This window comes from Idiotropiscis lumnitzeri, chromosome 19, assembly GCF_059441095.1.
Source record: "Idiotropiscis lumnitzeri isolate Australia: NSW breed Sydney's pygmy pipehorse chromosome 19, RoL_Ilum_1.0, whole genome shotgun sequence".
Taxonomy (NCBI): domain Eukaryota; kingdom Metazoa; phylum Chordata; class Actinopteri; order Syngnathiformes; family Syngnathidae; genus Idiotropiscis; species Idiotropiscis lumnitzeri.
The window spans coordinates 4,773,582-4,786,942 of NC_142409.1; the positions used below are offsets into that span (position 1 = coordinate 4,773,582).

Genomic DNA, 13,361 nt, shown 5'->3' on the forward strand with positions numbered 1-13,361 from the left:
ATATTGATGTCTGCATTTTACAGACATTCTATTAATAGTTTCTTAGGCTTAAATTAGTCATGTTTGGTGTCAATGAGACCGTAGCTCTCGCAAGCTTTGAGCTGATAAACTTAAGGAGATCATTCTGGGCAGGCTCACAGGAGGGGGGCACGTTTCCAATCTTCACCGTACCACAGATGGTGTTTGAGTACAGGAATTGAGATCCATAAACAAGGAAGTTATCTTTGATCAACCGTCCACAGGCTCCGAATTGGAATTTGCAGTGAGCGCAAAGAAACCATCTGATTTACATCCAAAATCCAGCAGCCGTCAACCTCCTGCTGCTTCCTCCGCAGTGGTCGCTATCTCTTTATCAGCAGCCTACGCATGCCAGCACTCCCTCACCATGCGTTCCCCCTGCATCATTCCTCACCCAAAAAAGGGAGGGGGGGGGGAATCACCCCACCCAAATACAAGACAATGCTGGGCTACACCTCAACATCTCTGGCTAATTTAAATGTACGACTTGGCCCCATTGTGTTTGGTTACAAGAGTAATCAAAAATCCAGTTCAGGAGAGGAAAATGAGTTGAATGATTTGGACAGTTTTACTTGTTTTTTGAGGATTACATATATTTTCTATAATGCCAACAGTATACAAATAAGTGAAAGCTAAAAGATTAACAATTTTTTTTTTTTTGCTCAATTGTTGACAATACAGAAATGGTTCAACTTAAAACAAAAAAAAATTAGGTGCTAAAAAAGGTGAAGGTGGACGGTTTTCAGCAGCATTTTAAAAAGTTTAAAAAGTCGATATATAGTTAGAAATGTATACATATAGCTGAAATTCCCATGGCTATACCAGGCTTCAAAATATTTGGTAAATAAAAGATAAAACCATTTCATGTGTGACTTCTTGGAAAGAACCCATAATCTTATAATTCCTTCAAATCACTCCACCTTTCCACTTGTATTGACTTTGCTTCCGCTCCCGCTCTGTCACACTCCCTCTTGTGCCATGCGGAAATCAAAGACGCTGCCTCTCTCAAGCAAAGTCTCATTCAAGCGCATGCGCTTTGTCTGTGGTCTTCTATTTGCTTCATCCTCCTTCCCATACCCCCCTCCCCCAGGGGTGTATAGGCAGAACATATCCTGCAGATGAAAACAGACACATGCAGAGTGGCTTTAGCGCATGGATTCCCAACCATCCGGTTGACCTAGCAAATCTATGTTGTGATATTAAAGGGGAAGTCAAGTCAAAAAATGTTCTAGGCAACACCGACAGTCTAAACATTAATATTGTGCTTTTGGAATATGAATTAAGCACCAAAATCCGCCCCTCCCCTTTTTATCCATCTCAAGGGGCAGTCATTTACACATGCTGCCGATTTAAAATGACATCACAGTTGCTCAAGGAATGACCAATCATGGCTCAGCATTCAAATGGCACATGACCAAACTCAGAAAACAGGTCAGTTTGTGCTCACAAGACAAAGCAAAAAAAAATCGTCTAAATGATGGCTCGTATCTCAAAAAAAACTCATGAGGTGGGCCAGTTGGCACCACCTAAAGGCACCAATGGAGTGTATAAAATAGTAAACGGTGTCAAGCGTTGTAGGTTCATCTAACAAAAGAGAGAATAAGAAACCAGTATTAAAAGATTTCCTACCCCAGGTTGAATGCCGACGCTGGTCTTGGCACCCAAGCTGATCATTCTGCCATCAGCTCTGTGCAGCAGGTTCAGTCCCGCCACACCATCTTCACCCCCTGACCAGCAGAGAAAGAGAACATTGTCAAAAATGGTTACACAATTTAAAAGCAAAGACATTTTCAAGCCAGATTCATCGTGTTTACCCTCAAGGCCATAAGGGCGCGTGGATCGTCTCTCACTCAGAACAGAAAGGACCACTTTGTCCCGAAATAAGAGCTTCCGAATCACACCGTCTCCTCCACGGAACTTTCCAGCACCTCCCGAATCAGGTCGCAAAGAGAACTGCTCCAAAATCACTGGGTACCTAACAGAGATGGGCATAACATAATTTAGAGGCTTTACTTTATTACGCAATGCAATGCTACTTGTCGCATAGAATTCTTGAAATAAAAAATACCCGTGGAAAAAAACCCCCACAACTTTCTGGATATTTTCAAAAATTACGCGAAAAATAATTAATCTTAAAATGATAATCAATTGCTTTAATTATTTTAATAATCTTTTGTCCAACAGGATCCCATGTCTTGCCTCTTTTCCAGAATCTCTGGGTCAGTGATGCGCGTATTGGTCATGTGACTGTGAACGCCACTTCTCCCATTCCAGCTTGGCCCTGCCCCAGCACCGCCAGCGACGGTCTCATAGTAACCAACTTTCTCGCTGCCAAATGAAACGTTGTTCATGCAACCCTGATAACAAAGACGTAGGTCGTCAAACAAGGGCCACTCCGCCAATTCAATAATCTTACCGAGTGGCATCAACTCATCGTAGCCATCCTCACCTGCGAAGCGGCGCACACCCCAAATGCTTTAAAAATGACATCCACAACTCTCTGCGACGTGAGCACATTCCCGCCAACCACGGCGGCATCTTTTGAAGGATTCAGGATGGAACCTGGGGGGATGACGACTTTGATTGGGGCGAGACAGCCCTGAATGTGTGCGGCGAGAAAAACATTCACAAGCACATTTAATGGCGACGAGGCTCCACTCATGCAATGGATGTCTCAGACAAATTAGATGGTGCATAAACACAGGGAAGCATCAGACCTGATTGAGAGGGATGTCCTGTCCCACCATGCAGCGGAGGCAGTAGATGAGGGCAGAGACAGTAATCGCACGTGGAGCATTGCAGTTCCCCCAAACCTCTGTCCCCGTCCCGGTGAAATTAAACATAGCAGTGCCCTGTGGGCATTAAAGAATATTAATGCTAACATATTCACTTCAAGAGATTCCACGAGACTGAAGTGAAAGCTTGTTTCTTTACATGGCAACAAGAATTTTGGAGTGAGAATTATGTGGACACAGTGGACTTTTTTTGGGGGGACAAAAACAACATCACATGGAGGATGGAGAAACGAAAGGAGCATGCCAGTTCATGCTAGATAAGACAGCTCTTTCGAGGGTTGGGTGGAAAACACTCTTTTGAGGACAAAATGTGTCCGGTTTTAAGCGGAGGGGGAGAGACAAATCGATTTTAAGGTTGAAAATAAAACATTCAAACAGAGGAGGGGGGGATTATGACATCAGCTATTGGCCACATACAACGCAATCCTTTAATCATTTCCTCAACAAATTAGCCTTGAACCAATCAACAAAAAACACAGCTATCTTTAACTTTTAGCTGCCTCTATTGCCACTTTTACAAATGAATAGATTATTAACAAGCGTGATTCTACCCAAACACCCGTTGTTGCCCGCCAGCGGCCCCTCTTTCAATGCACCTTAAACGACCGTTGTTTTGCATCTCAAAAGAGTAAACTGTCCAATCTAGCCTATGTGATTGAACAGATTATGCCTGCTTGGATGTGTGGCGAAACGTCTTCAACCATAAACGATCAGTTGATATTGATTCAATGACCTTAGACTTTTATATGATATATAACTGAAGGCTGAAGAATGTAAGTAAATGCAGTGGCGGAGTGGTAAAAGAACACTGTGCTTCAGAAAATACAAATAAGTACAAATCTAAATCTAAATACAAATCGAAACATTCTGCTATTGAGTTGGTTGTGGTGTATTCACATACGTCCAGAAAGAAAAAAACTTCAATATCAGCGGGAATCATTGCGTCAAGTCAATGACAAGATTGTGTCGACTTCATTAGAACATCACCTCTTTTTCATTAATCCAGACCCGCAGTCGGATTGGCGTGCCGTCATCCATGAAATCCTCTGACTCCACCTCTATGGAGCCGGTCTGTTGTCGTCGACGACGCGCAAAATCTCTCAGCATGTCCCTCACTGCCAGCTCAGCATTACTCTGCAATGCGCACAAGTTGTGCCATCACCAGATCTACTTTTTTGCTTTTTTGTTCTCTAAGCCATCGTTACCTGGATGTAGCCCATGTAGGCCTGAACTACGTCCAGACCGTAGCAGTCAATTAACTCCCCGACCAGCTGACTGCCTCTCTGGTTGGCCGCTACCTGAGCGCGCAGGTCCGACAAGTTGTCGTGGAGGTTCCGAGTTCCAGACGACTCTGGGTACTGGGCCGGAGCCATCAGGGCCTCCGTCACAGCTGATAAGGGGGCGGCGAGAGCAGCCAAGGAGCAAAACAGAAAAGCGTTGTGGGAAGAAATTCTTGTCGAACGGAAAGCTTGTTATGGTAGCTTGCGGTTATTTTATCATTAACAATATATTATTTCATAAAGTATTTTCACATCATTAAATATAAAGTCATTGGTATATGATGTGTCTAAAAAAAAATTCTACTGTGCCTCCCCCCCAAAAAAAAACATCTCAAAAGTTATCCATGACTTACATTTGTCTGTTCAACTACCAGACTATAAGAAATGTAATATGCACAAATGTTTTACTCAAAAATAGATGATGACGTTTAAATTCAAATATTAGATGATTGCATTTCTAGACTAACAATTTATTTTATAATTTTGGCCTAGTCTGTCCCAGTGCAGCGCTGAAACGTGAAATTTATATAGACAAATATTATTCATTCCTGTTTTACTCACAGCATTGAATGCTTTTAAAACAATACAAACATGGCGATTAATTTGTTCTTGCCCTACCTTCTTCCTGGAAGACTCCACCCGTTACCAGTTTGAAGGAAATGAAGACAGCTCCCTCCTGCTGCAGTGAGGTGGAGTGCGGCGGCATCGAGCCTGGAGTGATGCCTCCTATGTCTGCATGGTGCCCCCTGCTGGCTACAAAGAACACCGGCCCACTGATCCCTTTCCTGAACACCTAGAATTCAAGGAGGGAGTGTCAGGAGAGGTAATGCAGAAGAAAAAACAAAAAGAGAGATTTTCTGCCAGACTGACTGGAGTGATGACTGTGAGATCCGGAAGGTGACTGCCACCAGCACACGGGTGGTTACTCAGAATCACATCTCCTTCTTTGAGTTTATCCCTCCGAGACATAATCTAAATAAAAAAAAGAAGTGTTGAATATTTAGCTAACCTGAAAAGCTCGCAAAGCTTGCATACCTGGAATTGGACAGTCTCCTGCATGGCACCGAGATGGACAGGAATGTGAGGTGCGTTCGACACCAGACCGCCATCTGGTCCAAATACCGCACAGGAAAAGTCAAGACGCTCCTTGATGTTGGTGGAGATGGAAGTCCTTTGCAGAACTCGCCCCATTTGTTCTACATGGCCACAAAAATGTAGGAGAATGAGTCAGGATTTGCATATTTGACTTTGGAGGCTTTTTTTTTTGCCGAGATTGCTGTCAGCCAACCTGCTATGCTCATGAAGCGATGGGAGAAAATGGAGAGCTGCACCGTGTTGAGTTCTGTGCCGACCGCACAGTGAGGGTCGGAGCCAACCGTCATGCACACGTCACCTTTTTCTGTCAAGCAAGCCTCGCAGCAAGGCTCCACCAGGATGGTGCTGAGGAGCAAAAACAAAACTGTTTATAATTCATTAGATACGCCGACAAAATCTAATTAAATCCAATACAAGAGGTCTATCAATAAATTTCATGCCTAGAAACGCAACAAATGCGACTTTCATTTTTTGGGGTTACATTCTTAATTTCATGAAAGAGGGATCAGAATATTAACACCAAATCTTTAGCTATTGAAAGCATAACTTAAGGGTCCGTGCCTGTTCTTGTCAATGATGATGGCGGGTCCCGGGATGGTGTGACCACAAATAAGTTCCTCCCACAGATACACAGCAGTGTCATGGTAACCATCCTCAAAGTAGCATTTGGTCATCTAGAGAGGAGAGCAAAGATAACATGCAAGCCGACATGATTTGTTGTCATGAAGAGTGGACAATTAAAAATGAAATACGAAAGATGATTGAACCCTAACATACATAAAGTCTGTTTTACTATCATTTCATTTTTTAATTTTCCAGTTTTGACTTGATTAATCCCACAAACAGATGTACAAGGAACACCTTTTATGGCAGTGGTAGCCAACATTTTTTCAATTTTCAAAAAAATCAGCATCTTGACATTCGTCAAGAGTCCGATGTAACAGATTGGGCACTTTTCAAAATTAAATAGTTCTTCAATTAATAAATAAGAGAACTGCAAGTTTTTATTTTATTTTTTCTCTTTCATTTGTGGGGCCCATAAAATACGCAGGTATGAAAGGAACTTCTTTACTGTTTCAAGATGTTTCCAGAAGCCTTCAAAAAACAACGAGTGGATGTTTCTGCAGGAACTTGATTAACCATGACGGAAACACAGACAGTTTTTGGGATTGTGAAAAAAAAAAGAAAATACAAATTATGACGTGCGGTTTCAGACAATCACCACCATTACAACGATTTAATTTTTTTTTTTTTAATCATCTACATCAGTTTCAGTAGCAAGAGTTATATTTCTCTTTTTTTTTTATTCTGCAATGAAGTTCAATTACCGTGACAGGATTGGCCTGACCATGTCCCTTCTTTGGTTTGTACATCAATTTGATGCCCGACTTGCCACAGCCTCTCACTCTGATGTCATCCACCATGATTGGCCTGTCTGCGATGGTGAAACCAAACTCCTTCAGATACCTAGACAAGAACAAAGCCTCAGCTCACAGCGTCACAAGGGCAGACATGGTCAAACTCTTAACGCACAAACCTTTGTGTAAATGCAGCGCGGAAATCGCCAGCTTGAGAAGTCTGTTCATTTGGGGGGTAACTGGCTGCGGTCACCATCAGAGCGCAATCGGTGCCATCGTAGCGCAGGTGGAGAAAAACCTCAGTGTTTATTTGGCCGCTAGAAGATACAAAAGATTGGTTTAAACGGAAAGACCAAAACCGATGTGGCGAGACAGAACTACGATGCCAACCTGTTGAATCCACGCGCACACAGGGTGTCGCGGCAGCGTTTTGAGAGCAGCTCCACTCTACGGTCAAGCTCGCCGAAGGAGCTGTGTTCATACTTGAGCGAGCACGGCTCCTGCACCTCCTCCACAACATCCGCTAGAGCAAGCCCGTAGGCCGACAGCACGCCGCTGTACCTAAAGACATCAGCGAAAATAGACAATAACAGCAAGCAACTGACAAATATTACAAGATAAACATTATTGTGTCTAGTATTCAGGTTGAAGCTAAGCTAAAAAAAAAAAAAACAACGTTAGGTACACGTGCACAATCTGAGATCGAAAATTGTATTGAAATAAAATCCGCAAATACAAAGATAACAGTCAAATTAACTTTAGCATTTATGAGCCTTTTTAATTAACACAGTCGGAGATGTTTGATCCAACCATCCATTTTGTATTGCCGCAGCTCAGCAGCCAATCGCAGCTCACGTTCCAAAAACATGGATGGTAGGTTAATTGAAATACTAAAATTGTCCATAGGTGGGATGTGATCATAACAAGAATACACCAAAACTAATGGAGGCTTGTTATTGGCTCACATAGCACATGTGTACCTAATAAAGTGTCCGGTGAGAGTCAAGGCAAAAACCAAAAGACCACTCGTAAGTAAGATTATTACTTATGTATAAAGACCGTCTTCATTCCAAGGGCTCGGGCGATTGCACAGGCATGTTGGCCACCGGCGCCCCCGAAACACGCCAAGACATGCTTAGACGTGTCATGGCCCTTTGCCTACAATGCATACATGATCGTTACCATTCAACGTATTGAGCGAACCCAAATACACAAGTGTACATTGTTGCTTACACACCTGCGTCAGGGCTCTTATTGGCCGGCACATGGCTTCATTTGCCACCCGGATGAATCCCATGGCCACGTCTTCCAAAGTCATTTCAGTTTGTTTTTTGGGCAAAGTACCATTGTTTGAGAGGTTGGTATTATTTGCACCAGCCTGCAAAAAATGTATACATTGAAAAATATTTCATATAATACACTCGTTATCTTAAAGGGGAAGCCAACCCAAAAAAATGACTTGCAATTATATGTTCTCTGCCCCTTCACTAGTCGAAACATGGCATTCTGATTAATATTGAATTCGTGAAATATGATTTAAACAGCCAAATCCAGCCCTTTTTAGCCGTGTCAGGGGGCGGCCATTTTGTCACTTCTGTCAACTAATAATGACATCACACCAATCGGTTTTCCGAAGATGAGCCATGATTAGTTGTTACCAGAACAACTGTGATGTCATTTTCAGTCGATAGAAGTGACAAAATGGCCGCGCTGACATGGCTTAACTCAATATTCTACAAACGCAATTTTATTCAGAATGCCACGTTTCGACTAATGAACCTGCATAGAATATATTGTGAAGAAAATTTGGGGGTCGACTTCCCCTTTAAATATTAGGATAATCTAATCTAAAGCAATATCTGTACAAAAATGTAGCCATTAGAAATTGATAATGTTCCACTGAAAACGTCAAGGTTCAATTATGTGCGACCAAGATAAATAGTATTACTTGTGATTGGTTCGAGGACAGGAAGTGGTTGATTTCTTTGGTCAGACAACGGAAATGCATCATAGTCTCCTCCAGGGACAGAGGTTCGTTCTCGCCGGGCCCAAAGATCGTCGGAAAGAAGGAAGGGAGGAGGCGGCCTAGCGCTAAGTTAGCATCCGTCACGGTCAAAGGACCACCTAGGAAAATGGAAAAGTACCGTAAATGTCCTCGAAAATTTTACCAGCGTAATGCACACGTAGAACAAAAGTAAAGCAAGGATGGTTAAGTCATTCACCTTTCCGATAGCAAGCCGGTCCTGGATGTGCACCAGCAGATTCTGGTCCGACAACAAACATTCCTGACCTGACAGTGAAAGCGAAAATACAAGACAAATGCCCTTCAGCAAAAAAAACCAAAAAAAACTACACTTTGTCGTTGGTCAAATGGTCGCTATGACAGACCTGAAGAAGAGTCGCGAGCCTCCGCCTGCCGCAACAGTGTTGATGTCGAGCTGAGGCGCTTGCAGGGTGACTCCCGCTGTAGTCGCCTCAAACACGTGCTCAAACTGCCCCGCGTAACGACTCACGTCGGTAGATGTGCCTGCAGAGGAATGGAACGCTGGATTATTTTCTGCCCGAAGAACGGTGACAGAAATCTTTATGGTGTACATACAAAACAATAGCAAAGACTTACCACCCATATCAAAGCCAATCACAGCTCTGTTCGCCATCTGGTTGTAAGAAGTAACAGCGTAACCCACGACTCCGCCGGCTGGGCCAGACAAAATGGCGCGCGAGCCACAAAACTGCTGCATGGGAGTCAGACCACCGTCTGACTGCATGAACAGAACGTCCACATCCTGATGGCAGAAAGTAACACAAAATTAACCTGCTGTTGGAACACGACAGGCGCACATTCGAGTCATATTAACTCATTCACGACCAGCCTAGTAAAAACAAAATTGATTTTGACGTATTTATCCGTCAATGGTATTGAATGAGTTAAAAATGATCCGTCCATCCATCTTGATTTAATTTATTTTACATTTACATGCCATGAAGTAAATATACATGGAGGCATGATATGTGCCTAATTAGTTTTGTTAACACTGACCTTAAAAGGTTTGCTTTTCCAATTGGTAAAATGGGATCATTCTAATTCCTTGTTAAGCTTTCTAAAGGCTTAATCAAAGGACTCTGGAGACTGCAGTAGTTTACTTTCTTTCTTAAAGTCCTCAGTCTAAAGTTCATCTCCTTACTGTGCCAAAAGCCACATTCCAAGAGTTAATACTTGACCTTCATTCTCCATAGTTGTTTTTTCAAAGCATGTCTCATCTACAATAAATTACTACGTACTGTGTACTTTGAAAATAATCACAAAAAACTTTCTATGCTAATCACCCACGATAACCCTGAATTTAAAAAAAAGCATACCTTCAAACCCCCCTTAAACCCAGAAGTGAAGCCTTTAAGATATTCCCGGATTTTGGGTGTGAGATAGGCGTCGGCGCAGACGGTGTAACCTCGGGGGACCGCTCTGACCATGGGCATGACCTCGGAGGACAGAGACACCTGCGTGAAACCCAGCTGACGAGCCAGGGCACCCACGGCTTTCTCGTGGTCGGACCACCTGAGGTGTCAAGAGATTGGGAGGCGAAACTGTGACGGTGCTATAACATACACTAAAAGGAAAAAAGCATTGCCGCGAGGGTCACATCTCGTTAGAATTCTTTGATTCGGACTAAAAGTCAGCATGCTGGTCATGTCTACGTGATCAAAAATGCGTTATTTTTTGCAAAAGTGCAACTAAGTCAGATTGCTTCTGATTGGCTTAAATGGACTTAAGAGCCAATAAAATATTGTTACGTGTGTACATAGATTTTCTTCAAACCCCATTATTTGTGGACAGCGATGTTTCAGGCCTTGGAGGAAGGATGCGTTTTTTATTTTTCTATTTCTAAACATGTAGGATTAGCCAAGGAGTATAAAATATGCTGCTGCACTGACGTGTAGGAATGAAGCAGAAGCACAGCCAGACTGGTGATTCCACGGGATAGAACTCCTTTCAGGTCCTTCTCCACACGCTCCAGATCGAGCTCCCGCCAAACTTCCAGACAATCGCCAGTGCTGCCTGGGGATGGACACCAGAAACGGAAATTAAAACCCACATAACCATCCATACAAAGGCGGGGTTAAAATAAAATAAAAAAAAAACACTTTTGTAATATTTGACCATGTGCATTGCTGAATTGCACACTGACGCGAGTTGCAAGCATAGTTAGTATCGGACTACTCTGAGTAACAACATGCAAACAAGAAAAAAAAAATGTGGGACTCCTGTGTATTAATAAATTCATTCATGCATATGAAGTGACACCCCATTGATAACATTCCGATTTATTTTTAAAAAAAATATTCTAGAAGTGAACGTGGAGAGTTCATTTGTGCACCTGTGACAACACGTTTGGGAGTCGTCCTGCGTAGCTGGCAGCCATCTTGTTTTAGGATGACGCGCTCGTCTACCTCGATAACCTCCTCATAGAGTACTTCAGGCACCGACACCTCCTGTGAATGTACAGATGCGTATTATATAACGGGTTATGTAAAACTGGACAATCTGCTGAAAACAATGAAGGACAACGCGCACACAGTGCGGTGAAGATAAACCGATAGGAAAATGGTCACAGTGCGGGGAAGATAAACCGATAGGAAGGTATATAACAGCAGTAAGTTCGTAGAGCAAGGCGCGATCAGAGTACAACTCTAATTTGTCTAATTTTAATTTTAATCTTTAAACGACACCTTACACAAGCACAAATGACTTGTGTTTAGCCTTCAAGACAGACCCCTCATGGATAAGCAACCACTTAACCATTAATGGCTCACTGGTCAGAGGGCAAACTCTAAGACAAGTTCTTTGAAAGACGTCAAAATGACCTTGCTTATCCTCAAGTCTGAGATATAAGTTCAACGGACTGTTTACGTTGCAGTGCGATTACCAACCAAGTCGAACAGCTTCGGCCTGGCCTGTGTGCCAATGTGGAGCAAGTCTTTGAAGCCTTTGGTGACCAGAAGAGCCGTCCTCTCCCCCTCTCTCTCCAGAAGCGCGTTGGTGGCCACCGTGGTGCCCATTCGAATCCAGCCGATCCGAGACGTGTCGACGGGCTGGTCGCGAGGAAAGGCGCATCCCGTTTCCTGCCGGCGACGATACAAACAACGCAAATTGAGTTAAAATACATCTCGTAGGAATAAATCAAAGGAGTCTGTGATTGTTTGTTTTATTTAAATAGTACAAGTGTTTTAATGATCTGTAATAATGTCCCACAAAAAGTCAGCTGGGAAATCCAAGACTGGAAAAACAAGCATGCTCTGTTTTGCTTACCCCTTCCTGAGCGGTATTCCTTTAACAACATCTGTATTACTTTTATTTCAGCCCCCACACCCCACAACACATGCTCATACATCAAGGTTACCTCCTCCAGGACCCTGCGGATGCCTTCAGTGGGGGCATCTTTGTAGTTTTGGGGGTCACGGGAGAGCAGTTTGAGGACTCTCTCCCGGCCATCTGGCAGGCGAGCAAACACGTCTGTGAAAGTTCCTCCTCGGTCGATGGCAAAGTCAAACTTCCCTTCAGTGTGGGCCATGGTAAGCAATGTGGACACCTGGGACAGAAACTTGTGTGAGCTCCCTTTATTCAGTAGCTACCTTTTAACAATGAAATTTTTTTTTTAAAAATACTTTTTTAGCCAGTTTTTTGTTTGCATTGCATTCTACAAGCTAATCGTAGTATGTTGGTAGGTGGTGTAAACTGCTCCATTTAATGATTCCATTCAGTGACTGCTTTTGTGCTTGTGCAAGTTACATGAGATCCGAGACAATTGAGCACTAATCGCACTTTGGTAAACAAAACGAGTTGCAATTATAGACACATTGCATCATATTAATACAGTACACAAAAGAAGTACGACACGTGAACAAATATGAGTGGAGCATAAAAGCAACTATTGTACAGTGATGTAGACATTAATGATCGCAAGTCGGTCCTCATACAACGTCTCGAATGTATGCACAGAAAGGCTTGCAAGCTGATCGTGGTGCAAGTGGTCCACTTCGCTTACGTTAGCAGTGGGTTACCGAGTCATCGTGTGCCTCACCCAAAGAAAGGGGAACGGATTTAACTCACCCGTCAACTGCGAGATGATCGTCGATAAATTGTTCTGCGTCAAACCTTCAGTGTTCTGTCAAATTGCCTCCCGCGGCGTGGTCGTCAAGCTACACTCAGACGCGCTGATCTGGAGCTCCGCCCCTTTGGAATCCCCCCCAATAGCAAAAAAGGCTCACGAGTTGCAATGAAATAACTCGGAGGCATGTGTCTTTTCTTAACAGTTATAACGAGACAATATAGGTAAAAAGCAGAGTGCTTTTGCCAAACACGTGGGACAATCTTGCAATTTACGTATTGTGAACGTACCATAACAAAGCATCAAAACAAATACTATAACGCCTTTATATTACAATGAGACACATAATTAAATTATAAATATTTGTTAAACTAGATTTTCGTCTACGTGTGCCCTACGATTGGCTGATAACCAGTTCAGGGTGTACTCCGCCTAACACCAGAGGATAGCTGGGATTGGCTCCAGCACTCTTATGAGGAGAAGCGGTACAGATAGTGGAAGTTAAACTAGATATCAGTTCACGTTCCAAAAATTCATTTTTCTACCCGGTGGTGGGGCGTTAGGACCAGCACGTCAGTTTCGGGTAGCTTCAACATTATCAAAAGAAGAAGCCAAATTATATTAAGTCATTCCATAAACGTGTACGTAGTTAAAATATTCATTTCGCAGTGCTTCCTGTAATAAATAAGGAGGGTGGATATTAGCCAA

General features: G+C 43.0%; 1 protein-coding gene across 1 annotated transcript; it reads right to left on the reverse strand.

Moving 5' to 3' along the window:
* Positions 1-572: 572 nt before the first annotated feature.
* Positions 573-13,302, reverse strand: oplah (5-oxoprolinase, ATP-hydrolysing). Its single transcript, XM_088283161.1, has 28 exons — positions 12,656-13,302; positions 11,946-12,134; positions 11,476-11,667; positions 10,923-11,037; positions 10,480-10,603; positions 9,907-10,102; positions 9,167-9,332; positions 8,935-9,073; positions 8,769-8,836; positions 8,495-8,670; positions 7,784-7,924; positions 7,592-7,704; positions 6,937-7,107; positions 6,726-6,863; positions 6,517-6,655; positions 5,750-5,862; positions 5,382-5,533; positions 5,129-5,289; positions 4,964-5,065; positions 4,712-4,886; positions 4,019-4,203; positions 3,801-3,947; positions 2,736-2,870; positions 2,468-2,617; positions 2,218-2,375; positions 1,833-1,993; positions 1,648-1,745; positions 573-1,130 (listed from the first exon to the last, which is right to left on the reverse strand). Exons 2-28 carry the CDS (start codon positions 12,114-12,116, stop codon positions 978-980), a joined length of 3,939 nt encoding a protein of 1,312 aa, XP_088139287.1. The 5' UTR covers positions 12,117-12,134; positions 12,656-13,302; the 3' UTR covers positions 573-977.
* Positions 13,303-13,361: the final 59 nt, after the last annotated feature.

Coding starts and splice junctions, on each gene's coding strand:
- oplah (XM_088283161.1), bottom strand. CDS start 12,116: ATGGCCCACACTGAAGGGAAGTTTGACTTTGCCATCGACCGAGGAGGA. Junction 9,333..9,906: donor GGTTTAAGGGGGGTTTGAAG/GTATGCTTTTTT, acceptor TTCTGCCATCAG/GATGTGGACGTTCTGTTCAT. Junction 6,656..6,725: donor CGCGCTGCATTTACACAAAG/GTTTGTGCGTTA, acceptor GTTCTTGTCTAG/GTATCTGAAGGAGTTTGGTT.